The sequence below is a fragment of the Pseudonaja textilis genome, chromosome Z (genome assembly GCF_049901715.1).
Source record: "Pseudonaja textilis isolate UNSWEBS1 chromosome Z, rPseTex1.2, whole genome shotgun sequence".
NCBI classification, from domain to species: domain Eukaryota; kingdom Metazoa; phylum Chordata; class Lepidosauria; order Squamata; family Elapidae; genus Pseudonaja; species Pseudonaja textilis.
Genome location: NC_142008.1, coordinates 72851778 through 72876267, shown reverse-complemented (window position 1 = coordinate 72876267; position 24490 = coordinate 72851778). Strand labels below are relative to the sequence as shown.

At 34.9% G+C, this 24490-nt stretch overlaps 1 protein-coding gene across 12 annotated transcripts in view; it reads left to right on the top strand.

Moving 5' to 3' along the window:
• TPK1 (thiamin pyrophosphokinase 1) overlaps positions 1-24490 on the top strand; it is a 368775-nt gene that overhangs the window by 283212 nt on the left and 61073 nt on the right. For 10 of the 12 annotated variants that reach the window (XM_026702300.2, XM_026702294.2, XM_087916305.1 and 7 more), the window contains one exon: positions 8268-8379. The exons of 1 other annotated variant lie outside the window; for it this stretch is intronic. In XM_026702300.2, coding sequence (XP_026558085.1) covers positions 8268-8379 — 112 coding nt within the window. Of the gene's footprint in view, positions 1-8267; positions 8384-24490 lie in introns of all 12 variants that reach the window. One more of the 12 variants, XM_087916307.1, reaches the window with a different exon arrangement.

Genomic DNA, 24490 nt, shown 5'->3' with positions numbered 1-24490 from the left:
AGCTTCAGCATGCTGCTCCTGGGCTTGTTGATCTCTAGACATCAGATTCCTACCACCCAGCACCAGTGTAGGGGTTCCTTTCTCACTCCCAGGGGAGGGAGAGGAGAGGGAGAGGGAGACTTACAATGAGGAGATGTTGTGTGTATATATAGAAAAATAGTAATAACAACTTTACAACTTTAAAACACAACTATAATGATGTGGGAAAATACCCAAACAAGGCTGAATACCATACATGTAAGTACCCGCGAAAACTTAAGAAAACACACACACACACACACACACACACACACACACACACATATTATATTATATATATATACACACACATACTTTTTTGTCAGATTCTGCAGTACATTTTTCATTTATGCATTACAAAAATATTAGTCTAATCAGTTAATTATAGCAACTGATATTAATCCTTCCATAATAGTTCCCATTTCATCATCTTCCCCCCTTTTCTTATACATCATTAATCATCAATGTATGATATTTTTATGATAAATTCCCAATTCCATATTTATTCCATTAAATTTCATGTCTAGTATAGCAATAATTCTTTAATAACAGGAAAGAGAAGGAAAAAAAGAAAGAAACTAAAAGGAAAAAATCACATCAGTTACAGACTTATCTATTTTCTATACATAATCCTTTATTTCACACCTTATTACCTTGCAGAATCTCTTTCCTATCCTCTTTTTTAAATTTCACCCATTGTCTCTCGCTCTTTTAACAATATGGTTCCTTTTCATCCTCATTTGCTTCCTGTTTCTCTTTATTTATAGTTCTTTCTTTTAATTCCCTTTTCCCCATTCTTATTCCTCTCCATTTCTCATTCCAATTATTAACTTTTTCTCCCTCCCTCTTTCGATTTTTCTTTTGAGCTTCCCTTTTCCGCTTTTCCCCTCTCCTTTTTTCCATTTTCCAAACCATTTCCCCTTTTATTATCACATCAGACCACACATTTTTAATTTGAATTCCTTTCCCGCCCTGCTTGAGTAATTGTTGATCCCTTGTTCTTCTGGCTTCTTCTTTGTTAAATTCCTCCCCCTCTGGTTTGCATTCTTCTTCTAATGCTGGGTTGCCATTTCTAATTTCTGTAATACATAATTGCACATTTCAAATCTAGTTTTCATCATTTCCCTTATGTCTTGCAAGTCCGTGCTCATTTCAACAAATAATTCCTCCATTGTATCTTCTCCTTTTTTCTTTTCCTCTTCCCTAATTGATGTATTGAGCCCCAAAGTTCAATATATTATTTCAGTCAGTATCTTTTAAGTTTATTTTCAACAATCAATGTCCTTAAATCTTTGTTCCAAATTTTCAAGTGGCCCTTTCCCAACTGTTTCCCACACTCACCGGGTGGTTCTATGCCAATATTTTCAAATATCTTTCCCTTTGTAGTATTCTAATATCACTTTCCAGGGTTTTTTTTTATATAATGGAGTTTCTTTTACTTTCTTTTAAGTTCCAAAGTCCAATTTCTTAGAAAGATCAAACACTTTTTAAAGATAAGATCACTGAAGTTTTCCTATATCATCAGGTGGCACTGTTGAGCCTTTTTCACTGTCCACTCCTTCCTTAACTTTAACTTTCTTTATTGAATATAGTACTTTTATTAAATTCGCTAATTTCAATCATTAACTATTATTTTTTTCCATTTCCACACACTCAATTTCAGCATTTAGTTAGGCCTTTTGAGTGCCCATAATCTAATAGTTATCCAGTTTAATTTCTAAACCTTTGTTGTGTTCAAATATTTTCCTTTAAATTTTCTCCTCCAAATTAATCCAATACAGTAATTCAAGCCAATTTTATAAAATCCAATTTCCTTCTCTCTCTCTTTTGTTGCAGCTTCCACATAATTTTCTCCAATATAGTTTGGAGAATACCGGGGTACCTCAAAATCCATGCATTTTGCCTGGTTTGCACTCCACTTGCTACTTCTCCTCTCCAGCACAAACTTTAGTTCTTCGTCTTCATGGTGGCCATTTTAAGACCACTGCTACTGCTTGCCTTTGGAAGGGGTTTTCCTGTCAGGGAAGGGAGTTGTGGCACCCTTCAACCCTCCAGGTGATTCCCCCTTTCTTCACCACCCCTCCAGGGTGGTTCTGGTCACAATTGGGACCCTCCAGCAAGTTAGCTCAAAGCAAAACTGCACACGATCGCGGATTCTGCACCAGCTCCAACAACAAGAAAACTGGAAGTCTGACTCTAATTTCTTAAACACTTCTCTTAACATCATATCCTGTTGTTTTTTCTCTTTATTATTTTTAGCCTTATAGGTTATAGCTAATCCTCTGAAATATGCTTTGGCCGTATTCCATACAATCTGGAGTCAGTTATCTTCACTTTTATTTTCTTTAAAGAAAAATCCAAGTCTTTTTGAGTTTATTTCTCTCTAGACATCCTGTATACAAATTTCTTCTGTAATTTTGAAAAATGTCTTAGGTAGTCTCTTTCACTCTTTTTCCATATTGTAGAGCTTTTATAGTCTAGTTTTTCATCCACAATTGCATTAAATTCTCCTACGAGACAGATATTTTGATATTCCATTTCCAATATTTTGTTGTGTAATGCTTAATAAAAAAATTCTTGCTTATTATTTGGTGCATATATTGCTAATATAAATGTCTTTTTTTTTTTTTGATTAATCTTTGTTTCCACCATCAAGATTCTTCCTCTTTCATCTGAATAGATCTGTTTAGAATCCATTGAACAGGCCAACTTCTTTGCCTTTCCAGTGTTCTCAGTTGTTCACTTGCAAAAGCACCATCTAGTATTCAGTGAAAGAAAACTGTTCTAATCAAATGATACATGAAAATGCTTACATCATAAAAGAATTAACTAGTACCATGCTCTTCAACAGGTACTAGCCAGGCAAGCTGATGCTGAAGAGGAAGAGCCCAGCCCAGTCCCTATTACAACTATTGGGTAGAAAGAAGAGGATTAGGCTAGCATGAAAGAGCAGCCTGAAGAAGTGACTGTTCCAGAATGATATTATCCTTAATTTTTTCATTCTTCCCAACACTTAGGATTAGTCTGGTACTTTAGTATGACAAATGCATCCCGCAATATAAATTATTAGTATTTTGGTGTATTTGAGTCAGTTTTAAATAATCTACTTCATGTCTCTTATTAATATACTTGCAGAAGAAAATACGTATCTCAAGTGAATTGTTCATACACCTGTTGAGTGAATTTATTGTATCATCGAGTGGCATACATAGCAATCCCCAACCTTGGTGGCTTGGTGGCCTGTTGGGGGGAGGGGAACTGGGTTGTGCAAACAACAGGATGGTGTACACGTGAATGCGCACACAGCTCCACTTCTGCAAATTGAACTGCATGCACATGTGCACACACCCTGGCCTGCTGCTCATACAAGTCAAGCTGAGCATAAATGCATGTGCACCAGCCTGCTGCTTGTGTGGCCCAGTTGCGAATAGGCCACAGCCTGGGAGTTTGCTGTGGCCCAGAGGATGGGGACAAATATACAAAGATCTATAATTTTGTTGGCTTTATTCAATTTTATTCCAATTGAATTCATATCAGCCCACAATATACCAAACAACATTAAAAACAATATAAGTAATAACAAAACTAGAACAGAAGAAAAAGAAATAGAAACAATATGGAAAACATGATAAGATACCACAAAGGATCATATCTAACATTTAACAAAGGGGATTCTAAATACTAATCCAAACCTTGGAAGAACAACTAAATCTTTATGGCCATCTGGAACACCAACTGGGTTGGTGGAAGCTTATTCTAGAAAGCAGTGCTGCAACAGGGAAGCTGCACTTCCTGAGTCTTGATATTGTTTAAAGAAACCCATAGAGTTCCAAACTTGTCATTTTGAATTAATTCATTCAGTATGGTGGCAACCTAAATAGTAATGCACTATATGTACAGTAGGAATGGATTGAGTGAAAAATAATCACACAAATTTGGATTTGGTCGCATGGCCATGTTGTAAGTAGCATGCAGTTACCTCACAAGAAAGTAGCCTCACTGATGTAATGTCTGTTCAGAAGACTATGGCATGAGGGAAACTATGGAGAAAGCAACTATACACTTTTACTGATGACAACAGGAATAGTCCTAGTGAAGTCATAGTCTAAAAACTGAGCTGAGACTGCATTTTGCGTTCCATAGAATTGAATGTTTTTTATAAATGATTTCACTGCTCAGAAAACCAGATGTTGAGAAAATAATGCCAGTCTTTGAATGCTAACTAGACATTCTTGTTAGGAATTCTGGTTAGTCTAGGAATCCAACTTACTTGGATAACACATTTTGCAAAATACCAATCAAAGCCAACAAAAGCATTTCCATCACTAGAGATCATGGAGACACACCTACAGACAGTGAATATATAGGATCTTTGATGGCCAGCAAGGATCCAGGCAAGCAGTCCAAGGTTATATTTACCTTTATGTTGCCAATCCCAAGGATGCAAGCAATTACCAATTTATTCATGTTAGAGATGTTTTCATTTTGTTTACCACTAAGTAGAATAGATCATTAAGAGACCCCCACAGTAGTAGGTTTCAATTTTTTATTACTACTGGTTCTGTGGCCATGGCTTGGTGGGCGTGGCAGGGGAAGGATACTGTAAAATCTCCAGTCAGAGGTGATATTTGCTGGTTCTCCGAACTACTCAAAATTTCCGCTACTGGTTCTCCAGAACTAGTCAGAACCTGCTGAATACCACCTCTGGAAACCCCACCCCCCCCAAAGCATGCCACTATGCAGTAAATTAATAATAAACTGTAGATCACCATAGGACTATATTTTTTAGCCTTCAATTTGTATTATTTATATATTAGTTTAAAGTCAAATTTAAAGAATTTTTAGGGTTGTTAAATCAAAATGCTGTATAAGTGTGAGAAAAGTTATTAAAGCTGTATAATAAAGACAGTGTGGAAAAACACAGGTTTGTTTTGGATTAAATACTCCTTGGATCTTCATATATCTGAAGTTAAAAATTTATCTTTATCTCCCATCACCAGATATAAAATGAAAATTGAGAAAGACCAGAATAAATTTTTCTGATTGATCAAGGTTATTATTTAAAAAAATCGTTTAATAAGATAAAAATCAATATGGTTACATTATATAACATGATTTTTGTCAGCAGTAACATTCATAAAAGCATAGTCAGAAAAAAGATCTGGATTCAGAAACAAACATATTAAACCTGTTTTGGACTTTGCCTGTTTGGAACCGGCTAGAGCATAAAAGAGAATAGTCAATATTTCCTCAACTTATTTTTCTCTCTCTCTCTTTTCAAGTTTAAAGTTGAAGGAAGAATCTACATCAAATCACTTTGCTTTATTTGTGACTAAGAGTGATGTCTTTTCTGTGCAATAGCCAGCTAAGCATAAGATTAGATTTGGTATATAACTGTCCTTGTGGAACTAGATCTTAGATTGCTTATTTATTTACATTATTGTGATATAACAGATAACAGATAATCAGAGTTGGAAGGGACCTTGTAGGTCATCTAGTCCAACCCCCCGTCCAAGCAGGAGACCCTACACCATTTCTGACAAATGGCAGTCCAATCTTTTCTTGAAAGTCTCAAGTGATGACGCTCCCACAACTTCTGAGGGCAAGCTGTTCCACTGGTTGATTGTTCTCGCTGTCAGAAAGTTTCTCCTTATTTCCAGGTTAATATGCACTAGACCTTATGAAGGGTGTTCATATATGGTCCACCTAACTAGTTTTCTAGTCCATCCTTGTGCTGAGGCAAGACTACCACCACCACCAAAAAATAAATAAATCCCAAAGGTGTTTTTTCAAGAGGCAACTGGACTTTCTGGTTTTTCTTTGAAGACGTTCTTCTCATCCGAGAAACTTCTTCAGCTGCTTGGATGAGAAGCAGAACATCTTCAAAGAAAAACCAGAACATCCAGTTGCCTCTTGAAAAAACACCTTTGAGACAACCATGACCTTTGAAATTCTGTTTATTACACTGACAGATGCTTAACATGTACTTAATATTTCAATATTTTTAAATGGATAGCATTGTAACTTCTTTTTAAATTGGTTTTAAATAGTTTAAATGAAAGCTCTAATAGACAAATAAGATGAATTACAACTTTCTACTTAATCCAAAATATAAAATAAGATGCATTAAAACCTTTTCACCATTTTTTTTCTAAAATTTTGGAAATTTGAAGGCATTGTTCTCCTGAACTGTATTAAACTTGCTAACAATCACTCTTGCCTTGGTCACCTCCTGTTTGGATTATTGCAATATACTTTACATGAGATTGGTGTTGAAAACCATTGGGAAACTTCAGCTACTCCAGAATGCAGACAGTAGTGGGGACCCCAAGGTTTCTTCATGTAACCCCTTTGTGTACAAGCTGCACTGACTTCCAGTTTCTTTTGGAACACAGTTCAAGGCCCTGGCCATCACCTTTCAAGCTCTATATGGTACAGGGCATATCTCTAATGACATCTACCAATCCTATGAAGTCATATAATGTGGGCATGCTCCTAGTCCTTTTCCCTAAATATTGCCATCTGATGAGAGCTAGGAAGTGTGCCTTTGCAGTGGCCCCTGAAGGTTTGGTGACCTGGCTTTTGCCGTAAGCGCTGGGATAAATTTGAATAATTGCACATTAGAAATTTGACTTGACACCAGGTCTTTTTAATGTTTTCATCTGTTTAATTTATAGTTTTCATATGATTCTATATGTTGTTTTAATTTTTGATTGGAAGCTGCCCTGAGTTAGTTAGAAGATGATGGCTATGTAAATGTTTTAAATAAATAAACTTAAATCATCTTGAGTGGAGAGGACTGTACAAACATATGCAACTTGAAGCTCATTGGGGGATAGATTAAATCATAAAATGTGCGTCACAATACAGACCTTTGACTCCTTGCATACAATTATTTTTGTCATTTTTTGTCATATGTTTTGAATCTGAAATCAATGGTTTTAGTAAAATTCATAATGAGTCATCAGATCAAATTCTTCATCTAGCCCAATAACTTGTTCCAATAATGAAAAGGTTGATTCTCAAGAAAAATTCATTCATAATTTGGGAAAAATATGGTTTTAAAGTTAGGTAGGAAATTGAGTAAATAAGTTTTATAATTCATTACAGATACCCTACTACCCCATTTTTCTTTTAGCAACTCATACAAATTTTATGTCACTGAATCCAGAAATTCTTGGTATTCATGGCTATTAGCCAATTATTCTTTTCATTTCATTTAAAGTTGTATAACCCTTATGGTTCCACATTTCAAAAAGCTCCTTTTCTGTGGCTCAATTCTTGTCTGGAATGCAAATATTCTCCTGTTATTAGTTTTCCCAATCATCTCCAAAGGGGCGGTTGGAAACTTAATTGATTGACAATGACTGGGTTAGGACTTGATCTAGGTGACCCACAATGCAGTCAATAATTAGATTAGGTCAAAACCTATGACAATTTAAATTGATTTTGAGTTTCAGGTTGAAATGTTAGAATTTTCTAAGAAGAATACATTAATATTTCACCATAGAACAACTTTCCACATTTCATTTTTATTCTTGTAAAGATGCAAATTTCATGTATACTCTGTTTTGAACAATCAAAGTAACATTAAATTCAATGAAACGTATGCCCAAATAAGTGTGAATAGATCCAAAGGATGGAAAAAACCCTATACCAAAGGTGGCAAACTCAATTTAATTGAGGGCCACATCAAGGCTATGGTTGACTTTGGGCGGGTGGACATGGTCAACTGGATGGGCATAGCCGGCTTGACACCATTCATTGGACATGGCCGACTGGGTAGGCATGACCAACTGGGTGGGCATAGACAGCTTGACGCCAGTCCCAAAACTGCTGGCATGTTTCCTCTTTGCATTGGATAGACCAGGCCGAAGCCACATTGTCCTGATGTTTCCTCTTCACAATGGGTAGACCAGGCCGAAGCAATGTAGGGAAACTGGGTTGAACCCATATGTTGGTCCGATTTTTGCTCTTCGCATTGGGTAGACCAAGCTGAAGGCACACTAGCACAATGTTTCCTCTTTGCAATGGATAGACCAGGTGATGTGGGTAGACTGGGATCACCCTGTGGGCCAGATGCAACCACATCACAAGCCAGATCTGGCCTGCAGGCCTTGAGTTTAACACTCCTGCCCTATGCCATAATTTAATGTCTCAGATTTGGCTTGTGTCTACTTTACTTGTTTTAACATAGCATTTGCATTTGTGTATTTTAAGCCTGCATCAGTATTCTCTATGTGTTATAGGGCAAGCACAAACTTCTTGTGAACACAGGACTTGAAGGGAAGTGGTGTGGTCTAATTCCAGTTGGGAATCCTTGTGAATGTGTAACAACAACAGGTCTAAAATGGAACCTCAGTAAGTAAGATACCTTTTTCCTACTCTACAAAATATAATTTTATTAAAAATATAGTTAATAGAGGAATAGAATCAATATCATGTGAAGTTCTAGTACCATTTTACAAAGCCTTGGTAAGACCATACTTAGAATAGTGCATCCAGTTCTCGTCACCACAATATTAAAAAAAATGTTGAGACTCTGGAAAGAATGCAGAGAAGAGCAACCAAGATGATTAGGGACTGGAAGTTAAAACATATAAAGAACAGTTATTGTTCATTAATAGTCTAATGAAAAAGAAATTTTTCAAAGCACCAGAAAACAAGATGAGAAGTAATCGATGGAAACCAGTGTGGCTCCTACAAAATCAAGGGGCTATTTTCCAAAGCACCAAAGAGCAAGATGAGAAGCAATGGATAGAAACTAACCAAGGAGAGAAGCAACCTAAAATTAAGGAGAAAATTCCTAACAGTTAGAGCAATGACAGAAGTTGTGAGTGCTCCATCACTGGAAGCTTTCAAAAAGATACTGAACAACCATTTGTCTGAAATGGTATAGGGTCTCCGGCATGAACAGGAGGTTGGACTAGAAGATCTCCAAGGTCCCTTCCAAATCTATTATTTTTATGTTCTATGTTCTATAATACTTTATTTCAGATAGATGTGTAAGGAATTATATGATAATTTAGTGTGTTTGGTTAAGTGTATATTACAGATAGCATCCCATTCATATTTATTAATATTATAGTATTTATTTTGGGGGAATTGCACTTTGCCTGGAAACAGATAATTAGAGAAACCTTAAATATTTGAGAAGACAGGTAAGAAAGACTATGATAACTATAGTTCTGTTTGACTGGGAGTTAGGCAATGTTTGCTCCTAGCCAGTATCATCTTTTTTCCTTTGTCAAAAAACTTTCAATGACAAGGTTACAGGTACTCTCAGTCCACAGCAAAGCTCACCACTCTTGTCACCCAGAAGGGCCTAGAAAGGATAGTCATCTGTATAAATATATCTGAATACATATATTTACATTTATAGATGGAAACCAGACAAATAGAAGTAAGTCTTATAGCTAAGGGGAAAGAGGATTAGCTGATTTTAAATATTTAGTATACTTCATAGGAAGGTGTTCATTTTCCTGTAAAACATTTGTTGAGATCCTCTTTAATCATAACAGTATTGAATAGGATGGAAAATGAACTATTTGCCCCTTTCACTTCATTGTATTTCAGATGTTGGAAATGTTGCAGGATTCCTATGGAGTAGAACTTAACCCCCGCCTTCAAAATGGGTTTCACTTGCATAGAGATTGGTAGCCAGTTTGGTTTAATGATTGAAACACCAGACTAGAAACTAAGAAACACTGAGTTCTAGTATCATCTTAGGCATGAAAACCAACTGGGTGACTTTGGACTAGTCATTCTCTCTCAGTCCACCTACCAGGTAGTTGTTATAGGGCAAACAGAAGGAGAGAAGAGTATATTAATTGTGTTATTTATAAAAAACAATAGAGGATTTAAAATGAATTATAGATATATAAACAAGGGTAATTAAACAGACTGCTAGATCTGAGATTCAGAGATTCAGATGATCACTAGATGGCAAGAAAGAGCAAGATGTTTCTATATTGTTTATGGAGATTCTCAGTCATCCAAGTTATGGTTGTCCCAAAGATACATTTTTCAAAAGACAACTGGACTTTCTTTGTTTTTGCTTGAAGACGTTTTGCTTCTCATCTAAGAAGCTTCTTCAGTTCAACTTAAAAAGTTTGTCATCCAAGAAGCTTTTTGGATGAGAAGCAAAATGTCTTCAAGTAAATCAAAGAAAGTCCAGTTGCCTTTTGAAAAAAAGCATCTTTTGGACATGTTTTTCTATTCTTTCACTGCCAACTTGTAGACATCCAATATTTTGCAACTCAAGTTTGATACAACTATAATTAGCAGCTACTTGGAAAACTTTATTATTATTAATAATAATATTTTTAAATTTTTATTACAATAATTCCATCTTCAATTGAACAGTGTGTCATCCGGGTACAAATATCTTTGTAAAATAGTAATAAAAATTTACAGCATTATTAATTACATTAGTATTAATTAGACAATATTAAAATAGTAATATTCAACATACTAATCATAGTATTTACTTCTCTCTCTTAACATATCTTCTTTATTTCACTGTTCTTCTAATCTTCTGTTTTCCTGTTTCTCACTTCCATTTTTGTTATTTAACCATTGATAAAATAAATCCCATGTCATAGAATATTCAATTTGCTCTTTCTCCTTAATTGCAAGAGTTAATCTATTAATTTCTGCACACTCTAATATTTTCCTGATCACATTCTCATCTGGATATCTCTTCACTTTTCCAGTTTTGTGCAAATACAATTCTAGCTGCAGTTAATATATGGATAATTAAATATGCATTTCTCTTACTATATTTTTCAGATAAAATCCCCAACAAAAATATTTCTGGCTTTAAATCAATATGCTGCTTTAAGATTTTTCAAGCCACGTATGTATTTTGTCCAGTATTCTTTTGCTTTTGAGCAAGTCCACTACATAAGATAATATGATCCTGGTATCTGGTGGCACTTCCAGCATTTATCCGACTTTAAAAATCTTTGCCAACCTCGCTGGCATGAAATTCCATCTATAAAACATTTATACAAATGTTCTTTTTATGCCATTGCCATTGTTAATTTATAATTCCTGTCCCACAGTTTTGGCATTTATCTAACTCAATCGTATAACCATTTTTTTCCCATACTATCATTGTCTCCTTCACTTGTTTATCTTCCAATTTAATGCCTAATAGGTAGCTGTGTTTTCTTTATCAATTTTTCTTCTGCCCCTGTTAATATCTTGTCTAATTCTGTTAATTCTTTATAAAAACCATGTAGTTTAACATCTTTCTCATATCAAGAATGTTATCTGCATTTGTGAGTACCGTGTCATATCAATCCTTTGATCGCTCAATTCTTGCTCAGTTTTGAGTTCCCCTATCTTTGTATCTAACAATATTTTCCATGTTGAGAACATTTGGGTGAACCAGTGCTTCCATTGTTGAAAGCCAAACTAGTATCCTCAAGTAATGTTGTTCTCTGACTTTCTCCCACACTAACAATAATGCATTCCTAATATAATGTATTTGAAAGTAACCATGTATTTTATTTTTCCCATGCCTCAAAAAGACATGCCAGCCCAGTTGCAAGTCATGTCTCTCCAAGGTCAATAGCTTTTGTTCCTTAATAATATCCATTCTTTACGCAAGTGAGTACCACAGCCTGATAATACGATTCCCAATTCGATAGCCCAAAGCTTCCTCTATTTCTTGAATCCTGCAGCATTTTTAGGTTTATTCTTGCTTTTTCCCATTGTCAAATATATCTTAATGTTATTTTGTCGAGTTCCTCAAAATAATTTTTCCAATTTTATCGGAATTGTTTGAAATAGATATAGTAGTCTCTGCAATATATTCATTTTTATTGTAGCTATCCTTCCTATCAATGATAATTGCAGCTTTTTCCATTTCTCCAAATCTGCTTTAATTTATTGCATCAATTTATAATAATTATCTTCCTTAATAGTTACACATCTTGCTGTCAAATAAATCCCTAAGTATTTTACTTTTTTTAGTAATCTGAATATCTATTCTTTCATTAACTCTTGTTTCTGCATCTCTGTGAGATTTTTAACTAATACCTTAGTTTTCTCTTTATTTATTTTCAATCCTGCCACTTCTCCATATTTCTTTTTTTCTTTTTTAGTTTAGGCCTTGTTTCTTGTGGGTCTTCCAAAATAAAAACTAAATCGTCTGCAAATGCCTGTAGTTTATATTTTTCCTTTTTTATTTCCATATTATCTCTATATTTTGTCTTAAAATTTCTATTTAATACTTCCAGTGTCAATATGAATAATAGGGGAGACAAGGGGCATCCTTGTCTTGTAGCTGTTCTAATGTTAACCTTCTCTATCGTATCTCCATTTACCATCACCTTTGCTGTTTATCACCTTAATCACATTAATAAATCTCTCCCCAAAATCCATATCTTATAGTTGTGCTAGCATGAATTGCCAGTTCACATTGTCAAATGCTTTCTGTGCGTCTAGAAAAATCAATGTCATTTGCTTCCCTGTGTGCGCTTCATAATTCTCCAGTGTATTTAAGATTATTCTCATATTGTCTTTGATTTGTCTCTCAGGTAAAAATCCATTTGGCTCTGGATATATAAATTGGTTTAAAACCTTTTTAGTCTTCTGCAATTTTTGAAGCATATATTTTACAGTCTGTCAGAGTGTTTGGCAGCATGACTACCTTTATGAGATAACGCAGGAGCAACACACAGCACACCGAGACTTAGACATTAATATTGGTTTAATATACAGCAGATATATACAGACAATATACACATGGTAGCAAAATACCTTTACAAGCAAGCTTTTCTTCTTCCTAACACACAGAGAACTTCTGCACTGAATACTGGCCACAAGGAAAGAGAACCATGCCCTCTAATGGCTGCCCTCTTATATACACACCTCTTAAGGAGAACTTTACTCTCCAGCCTTATAGGGAAATACCCATACTCTGCTGAATCACTCTTGTTACATCAGCCAGACTTACATTAGCTTCACAGCATCGTGCAGCTACTCACAGCTGGTCAATTTCTAAATCTTAATTATCTTAACATAATCTGCATTCAATAAAGATATTGGTCTGTAAATTTTTATCTGTTGTAAATCTGGAAAACTTCTGATGTAGGGAACACATTCTGACTAAGCGCCCCCAGTTTCCTACATTAAGCTTAATAAAGGGCAGAGGATTAAAAATTCCACCAAAGTCATATAGATTCATATAAAGAATACTGGAGCCTAGACCATATGCCCCATTGATTTTAATATGTGAAAATGCTGCATTGTATTGGGGTGGATGTCCTACATATCCTGCTGGGTAAAACATTATAAATAACGTACATCTCAGCATAGGTGTTTTGATTTTCACCCTAAATTTGCAGTTGATTTGTTTCAACTTTTCAAACTTTAAAAAAGTTGTATAATAAGAGACTATTTTTTGTACTTGTGGTTTTGATTCCTGGATGTAATATAATGGAAGTGAAATGCCTTGTGTTTTTTAAATTACTTTTTCAAAATATTTAGCATATATAAAGTTTATATATTCTGTGTATAACTCTATGTTTGTGTATCTATAACTAGATCTCTATCAATCTGCTCTATCAATTTTACTACAAATTGAACTGTTTTGACAATTTGCATTGTAATAATACACATACATATGCATCAATTAATTAAATATAAATCTAGATAGAAAAACAAATTTTGGGATAGCAATCAAAGTAAAATCTATGTCATTTCAGCATAATTATTGCAAAGAAGCTAGATAGTTTATTTACATATCTAATTCTATGGAAATAGCTATGTATTAACGTTTATAGAGTAGTTCTTTTCATTTCACTTTCTGGGTAGGAATTCTCTGTATAAAACAGATGCCTAACCAGTTTTAGATTTTTGACATATTGTATTAGTTTTTCTTAGCAAACATATTTGGTGAGCATTTTATATTCATGAAAACTTGTTTCTTGAAAAGTAGAAGCTAAATTATTCTAAAATAGTATTTCCAACAGACAAACAAACAATTGAACATTGGGAGAAGATATATAAGCAACTTATTATTATTCAATTAGGGATCTTGAATTTTCTCCAATAGGCATTTCTTTTGTTATTCAAAATGAAGTGTTTGGGCTTAAATTTTATCAAGCATACATATATTGTAAAAGTTCCTATTTGAAAGGGACATATTTTATTTCTTGATAACATGTCTTTTCTTAATTGGGGTAGGTTGGTCAAGATTCCTTTCAGATCTTGAAAATAAGCATATTTTCACTGTAATTTTATGAGATATTATAAAATGAATGCTTTGGTATTATTTTAGAATACTTTTTCAATATTTTATTAGCATATACACAATCAGTAGATCTAAATGTTTAGCACTTTACTTCTTGCTGTTGAAGAGTATATAATATGCATAATGATCTATTGCCTCAATACATTTAAAATAAACTTTCAAATAATAATTAAATTACTTAACCTTTGAACACTAAGTCAATTTGGTTCAAAAACTTATGATCATCTGGATGGAGCAATCTGTCAGCTGCAAATTCCTTTTCATAGTCACATGGTCTTTTCCATGTGACCAAATGTTGATTACATACTGTAATTGGGACTCTTTCAATTGGAGCCAATGCTCATGAGTGTATCACTCAAACATTATCTATTAATGAAAACAGGTTCATTGATTGGTGAGTTTGACTGCCTTCCTTTGTATATCCTTCTACTTGAACTGGGGGAATGGTGTCAGGAACAAGCAACCAGAGCCACTTGTAAATAGCTAAATTAAACAACTTAATTGTCTGCTACCAATGTTGCGAGAATATCCCCAGACTGCTTGCCTTCCCCCGGGAATGTCCAGAAAAGACTTTATGGGTCTTGTGGAAAGTGTGATGCTACTTGCAGCTATGTAATGATTCCAAGCTGGGTATTCACTTGATCTCCTTCTAGCCTTGTGGGCAGTTTCCTAACATGGGCAGTTTCCTAACATAAGGTTCAAATAAACTAAACTAATCTAATAACTTGCTTGCCAGATTTTCTTACATTTAAAAGTAGCATGTCTTCATGCTACTTCCAGCCATTTGCTGTCTTCTTAGCTCTTGTGGTTCTTTAAAGATAGGATGTCAGTCTTGATGTCATGGCTCAAATCTCTTGAATTCAATTGCTCTGAGTAGCTATTTCAGTTATAAACATTTTGCTATATAGCTTTGGGAACCAATCCTTTATTGTCTGTGGGGACATACTTGAATACAGTAAAACAAATGTTTTAATATGTCTTGGTTGATGCTATGCAAAGTAACTATAGTAGACAACCAAGATTAGAGATATAGATTCTTTCTGCAATTTCTTAAATGTACAGAAAGAAATGTACAGAAGTAGCACTCAATAAAGCACACCCAGGCTACAATTTTATATTTATATAAAATGCAGTATTGCACTTCTGCTGAGTGCCAGCTGCCAGCAGTTTGGCAGTTCAAGTCTCACTGACTCAAGGTTGACTCAGTCTTCCATCCTTCCGAGGTCAGCCAAACGAGCACCCAGAATGTTGGGGGCAATATGTTAACTCTACAAAACAGCTTACAGAGGGCTGTGAAGCGGTATATAACTAAGTACTATTGCTATTGCTAAAAGCATTTTATTGTTATTTTTTGATATAAATGATACATATACAGCAATTTAAAATATTTTAATTTATTTAATATATTTTACCTTATCTTGTTTCCATGATTGTACTGAAGAATTCTCATCTGAACTCTCTGACATTGTCCAGATCTTATATAGCTTCAGTAAAATAGTTGTTGCATGCATTTCAAGGAATGTCTCAGATATTCTATTTTATTACCATTAGTGTTGATCAATTTAATTATAACCATTTATATTCCACTATTCTTATCATTTCAGGTAGCATAATAATAACAATACTAATAATATCATCATCATTAATGGCTGCAGTAAAATCTCACAAACTGATTATTTACAATGTTATAATCAAGTTGCCAAAATCATACATTAGAAACTTTGCCAGAAGTTTGGGTTCGAATTTAGCAATTTGGGAATTCCAAATTGAAAAAGTTCTTGAAAATGAACATGTCAAGATCTTGTGAGACTTTTGAATCCAAACAGACAGACATCTGACCCCAACTGACATCACTATTATGGAAAATAAAATTTTCATTGATATTACAATACCAAATGATGCAGGAATTAAAGAGAAACAACTAGAAAAAGGTAACAGAATACTGCGACCTGCAAATTGAAGTTGCACAATTGTGGAGGAAGAAATAAATGGTTGTACCAATAGTAATAGGAGCCCTTGGAGCAATACCCAAAGGACTGCCTAGATACATGGAAATTTGAACTTATCAGACCTGAATATTCTGACTTTGCAAAAAACCAACTTACTCGGAACGGCCTATATATTCAGACATGACCTTGACAGCTTTTAGGTTCTTTTGGTTAGGACTTCAACTGTTAAGTTTTTATCAGTCCCAGACTGTGAATCAAATTGAGAGATCAGGCTAGATGGCAACTGGCTGGCTGACTAGCTGGTTCATTTGTTTCAACAAGATGATGATGATAATGATGATGATGGAAGCAATTTGAAAGCATTAGCAAAGGATGAAGGTTACAAATACCTAGGCCCATCCATGATGGCGAACCTATGGCATGCATGCCATAGGTGGCACACAGCCATTTGTGCGGGCACGCGAGCCCCAGCCAAAATTACCTGCACTGCGCGTGCATGCACCTCCCAGGCCTGTTTTGTCATTTCCTGTATTTCCAGAAATACCAGAAGTGATGAAATGGGCTCATTTTTTGGCATCCTAAGGCAGCAGAGTCTTCCCTCGAGCGTCTGGAAGGCCGAAAAAGGCCACAAATGGGCCGAAAATCAGCTGGGAGGCATACAGTGCAGGTAAGGGGGCAGTGGGGATCGCGTGCGCATGCACAGGAGGTGGGATGGCACACGCATTGCCTTCGGGGGCCTGGCATGCAAGCGTGCATGCAATTTTTGGCACAGGAGCCCAAAAAGGTTAGCCACCACTGACCTAGGCATATTGGAAGCAGATAACATCTTCAATGGAAAAGTCAAAGAGTCAATACAAAAAGAATACATCAGGAGGATCTGCAAAATACTAAAATCAAAGCTGAATGCTGGAAACATAATTAAAGCCATGGGCAGTTCCAATGATATGCTACCCAGCTGGAATCATCAATTGGACTGTGGCCGAACTGAAAAACTTGGACCGGAAAACATGCATACTTTTGAATACGTACCACGCTTTACATCCATGAAGTGACATCGACAGGTTGTACCTGCCAAGAAAAACAGGGGGCTTTTGCAAATCCATCAAACTGTAGAAGAAGAAAAATGAAGTTTGAATGATTATGTGAACCAAAGTACAGAAAAATTTCTTCAGGCTGTGAAAATGGAGAATATTATAAAAACAACAGAAACAAAGACAGAATATAAGGAAAAACATCTGGATGACACATTCAATGGTGGGATTCAAAATTTTACTACCAGTTCTGTGGGCATGGCTTGGTGGGCCTGGCTATGTGGTCATGTGACTGGGTGGGCATGGCTATGTAGTCATGCGACTGGTGTCAAAAGACGGAAACTCACTTTCTGGAGCAAGGGGTTGGACTAAATGACCTCCAGGTACCTTCCAGCCCTGGATTGATGTGCTGTTTCAAAGTATCCTCTGAAGCTGCGTCTAATGCAGGGATCTTCAAACTTGTCACCTTTAAGACTGGTGGACTTTAACTCCCAGAATTCCTCCTCCAGTCATATTAGCTTAGGAATTCTGGGAGTTGAAGTCTACAAGTCTTAAACGAATGTGTATTCAGTAGGTTCTGACCAGTTCTGAACAATCAGTAGCTGAAATTTTGAGTAGTTCGGAGAACCTGCAAATACCACCTCTGACTGGAGATTTTACAGTATCCTTCCCCTGCCACGCCCACCAAGCCACACCCACAGAACCAGTAATAAAAAAATTTGAATCCCACCACTAGTCTTAAACTTGCCAAGTTTGAAGACCCTTGGTCTACTGGTCTTCTTTCCTCCCCTTTTTCCCTCTCTCCCTCCTTCCTTCCCTTTCTTTCTTTTTCTTTTTTCTTTATTTTTCTCTTTCTTTCTTCCCTCCCTCCCCTTCTCCCATCCTCTTTCTTTCTCTTTTCTTTCTTTTGCAGCACCCCTCACACCCCGTTTTTGACCTAGTAGGCCTGAGAGAAGCCTCCTGGGAGCAAAAATGGGGCATGGGAGGACCACACAACACCCTCTGCGCACCGTTTTTTGCCTAGTAGTTCTTAGGGAAGCACTGGAAAAAGAAGCATTTTGAAGCGGGGGTGGGAAACCAGCTGTGCCGCGTGATTTAGATTAGCTAGAAACAAGAAATCTGATGATTTCCTGCTTTCTAGCTAATCTAAATTGCATGGCACAGCTGATGGTCACCCAGCTGATAGTCAGAAATACTGGTTCAGCTGAACTGGTAGCATTTTTTACTACTGGTTCAGCCAAAGTTTTTTATATTTTTTACTACCGGTTCGAACTGGTAGAATACTGCCACTAGACAGATTAAATAGATGGAAAACCAAAACATTGCTTGGACAGCACTTGAAAAACATTGAAGGAAAATGTGATGACAACTTGACATGGGCATGGGAACCATCAAGAAAGAAATGAAAGGTTTAATGCTTGCTGCTCAAGAACAAGCACTACAAATTAATGCCATGAAAGCGAAGATACAAAAAACCAATGACAAAGTCAAAACTGTTTCACATTTAATATGTGAATGCAGCAAAATTGCACAAACTAATTACAAAGCTAGAAATGACCAAGTTGCTAAATTAATCCATTGGTCATTATGTAAAAAATACAACTTACCTGTATCAAAAAAGTAATGGGAACATAAAGTGGAAAAAGTTATCAAAAATAAGAAGGGGACTTTCCAATACAGATGGATTGTCATTTGGAACACAACATGCCAGATATCACAGTTGTTGAAAACCAAAACGTATGATTTATTGATATTGCGATACTAGGAGACCCCCGAGTTGAAGAAAAAGAACTGGAAAAAAAATCACAAAATATCACGACCTGGCCATTGAAACTATGCAATTATGGATGAAACATGTAACAGTGATACGCATTGTCATCAGGGCACTTGGTACCATGTCCAAGAATTTTATAAATACATCAAGAAATTGCAGCTTCCTGCAATAACACCAGCGGAACTGCAAAAAACTGTGCTACTTGGAACATCGTACACCTTAAGAAGATACTTGGTTGATACCTAGGACTGGCAGCAACCCGTATCAACCATTAGCACCAGTCACTGGTATTTGTGATTTGTGATTTTTAAATGTTCAGTTGATTGAGTTTCATGTTAAATGAATAAAAGTTTAATAATATTAAAAGATAATAATAATAATAAGAAGAAGAATAGGAATAATAGGAATAGGAATAATAGGAATAGGAATAATAATAATAGGAATAATAGTAGTAGTAATTTACTCAGAACAACATACATTTTTTAAGAAGATACTTGGTTGATAGAAGATACTTGGTTTAAGAAGATACTTGGTTGATAACTCCCAGAATTGATAGCAAGTATCTGGCAGCAACCCCATATCAACCATCAGAGCCAGTCAGTGATATTTGTGATACATTTTTTTAATGTTCAGTTGACTGGGTTTCCATGTTTGATGAATAAAAGTTTATATAATAATTAATAATAATAACAATAACATTTTTAAATGTTCATTTGACTGAGTTTCATGTTTAATGAATAAAAGTTTATAATAATAATAATAATAATAATAATAGTAGCAGTAATAGTAATAGTAGTAGTAATAGTAGTGCAAAGGTAATACCAATAGTAATAGGCACCTTGGTTGCAACTTCAAAACAAGTAAAGCACAACTTGAATCTGGATATGGATGGTTTGATAGTGTTATAGATATTGCAGGATGTGAGCTGTTCTGAGCAAAGTTGCCTTTTGCAATTGACCGAGGATGAATTTGTCAATGCCGATTGTGTTCAAATAGTGCTCTACTTGTTTTGAGATTACAACCAAGGCACCTATTAGTATTGGTACTTCCTTTGCATTATTTATTATTATTATTACTATTATGGTTAATCTTTAATTCATTTCACAGTCTTGGACTAGTAAAAACGTAACAGTTCAAGTCCTAACCAAGGACCTAGGAGATATTAATGTACCATTTGAATACATAGGCAGTTTATCATCAGAAAGATGGTTACTTCTTCCTGAAGAGTTAAATTTCAGATTCGGTCCACAAAACCTAGCAGTTAACTGTACTGAGAGTCTATTATTCTCCTGAATCTCAAGCATAAGAGAAAAGTGGTAGATAAATAAATGATCTTTTGTGACCAAGTATAATGCAGGATATATTATATTTAATGTAATATTACATACAATATACGAGAGAAAAATTGTTACAATAACAAGTTTTGAGGCATTTCTTCAACATCTCTTGGACAGCTTATTTCAGGAAGTCCCCTACTCAAATCCATATGAAAAATTCTATATCATGATAGAGATTCCAATTTAAAATATATTCAAGATAAAATTAGCAATAAAATATACCCCTGAATTGTCTTTTTATCTGTGGTATATCTTCACTTAGACTGAAGGGAAGTGTTAAGAGGGGTCCAAGTTTGGTCCTCATACTGCAGTAAGCGGCACAGGCTTGAGCTCCCCCAGAATCTCTAAAGCCTTATTTGATTGCTCCTAAAGGAATGCAGTCAATCTAAAGAGATTCTGTATAAAAGATTCTTGTAATAAAGCTTCTGTTTGAGATTATTCATGATGGGTTCTGATTGCACAACAGTACACTATGTTTTAATTATAGAAGCTTAAGAGTAAAGCTCGAAGCTAGAAATGTAGAAAAATGCCCTTGGTGGGGAAAAGTGCATTCTAAATATGGAAAAACAGGTAACTTTCATATTCTAAAGCTTTCATTTCAGAATTGATTTTCTTTTAATAATGTAGTATAGAGCAGGGGTCTCCAACCTTGGCAACTTTAAGACTTGTGGACTTCAACTCCCAGAATTCCTCAGCCAGGAAAGCTGGCTGAAGAATTCTGGGAGTTGAAGTCCACAAGTCTTAAAGTTGCCAAGGTTGGAGACCCCTGGTATAGAGCACAGAAAGCCACAAGTCTCAAGTGAAGGCTGTTATTCTTCAAAGGTCTCATATATTTATATATTAGTTTTAAACCGTGAAATCAGTTTGAGAATAAATATAAGGCAATTATGAAGAGCCATACAGAAATGCAAGATTGCCAGAGAATTTAATGAATTTCCTGTTGCACTAGTCCTGCCACTTGTAGGCAATATGAATGCTTACCTTTTCTCATCGGAAACATTACCATTAGTAAGCAAAGACAAGCTTTGACATAACCACAGCTAGAGTTGGAATATTAGGGAAGGATTTATTTTACAAAATTCAGAAACTATTCTGTTCAAGAGGCTAACTAGATACAGTATGCTTGGCTTTATACTTGATTGGTCTGTGGCAATATTTTTGGTAGCATGTATCAATTGGTTGCTTGAATATTTCAATTTCTTTGTCTCTCCTGTTGCTAGGAAAGATTATAGTCCTATGCGAGTTACTTGAGAGTAAGTCTTGTCTATGAATGCTTTTAACTTATCTGGGTACTTAATCAGATTTCCATTTGCACTGTCAGACAGACTCCTTTAAATAGCATTAACTTATATAAAGAAAAATGTAAGATATCATGTGTAATGATTGCATGGTTAATTGTTTGAGTAATTATATTATTGTGGATGTACCCAGTAAGTAATGGATGTACAGCTGCTACCTGTATTAGCAAAGTTATACAAGTTTATGAAGCATCATTGCATCCACTCTGTATACCTTATGGAAATGAAGTGCCATAATGAGTAATCAGTCATTATTACACTGCATGGAGAATTGTTTGTAGTTTTTTTTAACATAGTATCAATACAGTGTGCAATATACTTCAATGGGGCATATGTCTGTGGTTTCCATATGTTTTATTTACTAGAAACATCTGTAATCTTAATTTTTATCCCATTCTGAATGTTGCAATGTATTGTTTGAAATTAAGGATGGCATGCATGAGACGACTGTGAGTTTTCAGATGGCAACTAAAGCTTTTAAATAAGAGTCCAATTGAAATAACATCCTCCTGTTTTGACCAAGGAAGGGCATTTTAAGGAAACCGGCCCTCTCCTGGCAAAGCAGCCTTATTGACTAATAGGTCACAATTGATCAATAGTATTTTGTTCTGCCCTTAACATTGCAGGAGCTGGGTCAAATAAGCAAGCAACAAGAAATACATACAGTGAAAATGATACTATTTTGTTTTGTTCTTACCTTTCATAAGACAAATTTCCTGTACTCTAATTACCTGAAGTCTTCAAAATGTATAAGCAACGAAAGATGCTACTTGCAGCATACATTAAATGTTGGTGAATGCTAGAAAAATGGACCATAAAAGAAAATTATTGTTTTCATGGCTGGCTTCTGGTTTTTTGAAAACACCTAGCCAATTACTACTACAAACTTTAAAGTAGATAAGATTCATCAGGGCTCTTCATATTACATGCTATCAGTTCAGGTTGGTTTTCTATTTAATAGCTGTAGTTGCAAGACTAATATTCTAATCAACTGCATTAACATGAACATTAATTGAAAAGAAATTTCTTGATTTTGAAGTAGAACAGCTGGAAATCATCTACATAAGATGATAGTTGGATCTAATGTTTGAAGAGAAAAAACTGGTGTTTTAAAATCATAAACACAAATCAGAGCATAACTGCACAACGCAGAAGTACATTGTCAAAAGATCTTATTAACACATTATTAATCAAAAGATTTTCCCACTTTTGATTATGCCTTTATTATCATTTTGTAGTTGCTAATCAAATGCTGATTTGTAGATGTGAGTCAGTAATTTTTGAACATGTAGTTTTTAAATTGGTTGGCAATTATCTTCAAATTAAAATTGTCCTGTTTGCAAAGTATTGCTCTGCTTGTAATCATCAGTCTATTTCACAGCAATAATAAATCATTTCATGTTCTGGGAAACAAGATAGACCATTCAGATCATGATCACTTTTGTAAATAAGAATTTTTTTTCCTCCCCAAATTTAAATCTTAGAGATTAGTCATGGTTGTGTGATCTTTGTCCTTTTTAAAATGTAGCTTCATCCATCAAATTCAATTTGTAATGTCAATAATCCAGTACAAGCAAAACATTTCCCTTCTTTACATCATATCAAAGAAACATATATTTTCACTTGTAAAAAACTCATAATACCTTGTGATTTAAAAAAAAAAAAACTAAGGCAAATTTCTAGGGTAAACTTGGCAACTTTCAAGATATGTGGACTTCAAATCCCAGAATTCCTGAGCCAGTATGCTAGGTCTTTATCACTTGTCCTTTTTTTCCACTTGTCCACACTGCACCTTCCAGAATTCCCCTTAGTTGCCTTGGCAGTTGCAGTCCTAACATTTCTAATTACCTCCCATTGGTGAAGAGCTACCTTCAACTACCAATTGTGGTAGAAAAATAGATACTTCATGTTCCTAATAGATAATTTCCAGATATTAATGTATTTCAAATGCTACATTTGGCACAGGCTATTCTAATAGTTGTAGGTAGATTATACTATATAAATATAACTGTACAGGTCATCATCATATCATTTTTATTGAATTACTATTTTTTCTATGCAGGGTGAAAAGATATCATCTTTAGCCTGTTAGAATCTGGAGAAAAGAATGTAGCTGGTTAAAAGCTGAAGGCTTCAGCATAGCCAAGGAAATCAGATTGTAGAATATTGCCCTAGGAAAAATATCTCTGAAAGCAACACAATCTTTTTAAAAAACAATTTTATTTTTACAAATTAAGGAAAAAGCAACCGGAAATAGAAAAAAAGAGAAAAGAAAAGGAACATCCTTCATTCATATATAGTAATATATTCCTTAACTCATCTAGGTTGTTTTTAATATCTTTATTTAAAATTATTGCCAATGAAAAGTTTTTCAAATGATGACCTTTAAATAATTTACAAAAAAATAAAAGCAGAGAAAAATGTGTCTATAAGAAAAAACAATCAAGAAACTATCCTTTTGTCCTTATTTCCTCCCACACCCTCACACTGATTAACTATTATTAACTACTATTTCATTAGTTTTATACTTTGCTTTAAACTTCTGCAATTATTACTCATTTCTACCAATATCATGTTAATAATTTTTAAACAGCTTATCTTTTCTCCAAAACTATGTTTAAAATGCCTTTATGTGCCTTACTGTGTCGTATGTTGTATATAAGGGATACATTACTGTTTGAATTTTGTTAGACTTCTGTGAAAAGTATACAGGTAATCCTCAGGTAATGACCATAATTAGAACTGGAATTCTTGCCACTAAAGATAGCAAAGACTGCAGAATATGCTGGCTCATATTAGCACAGACTTGGACCCTAT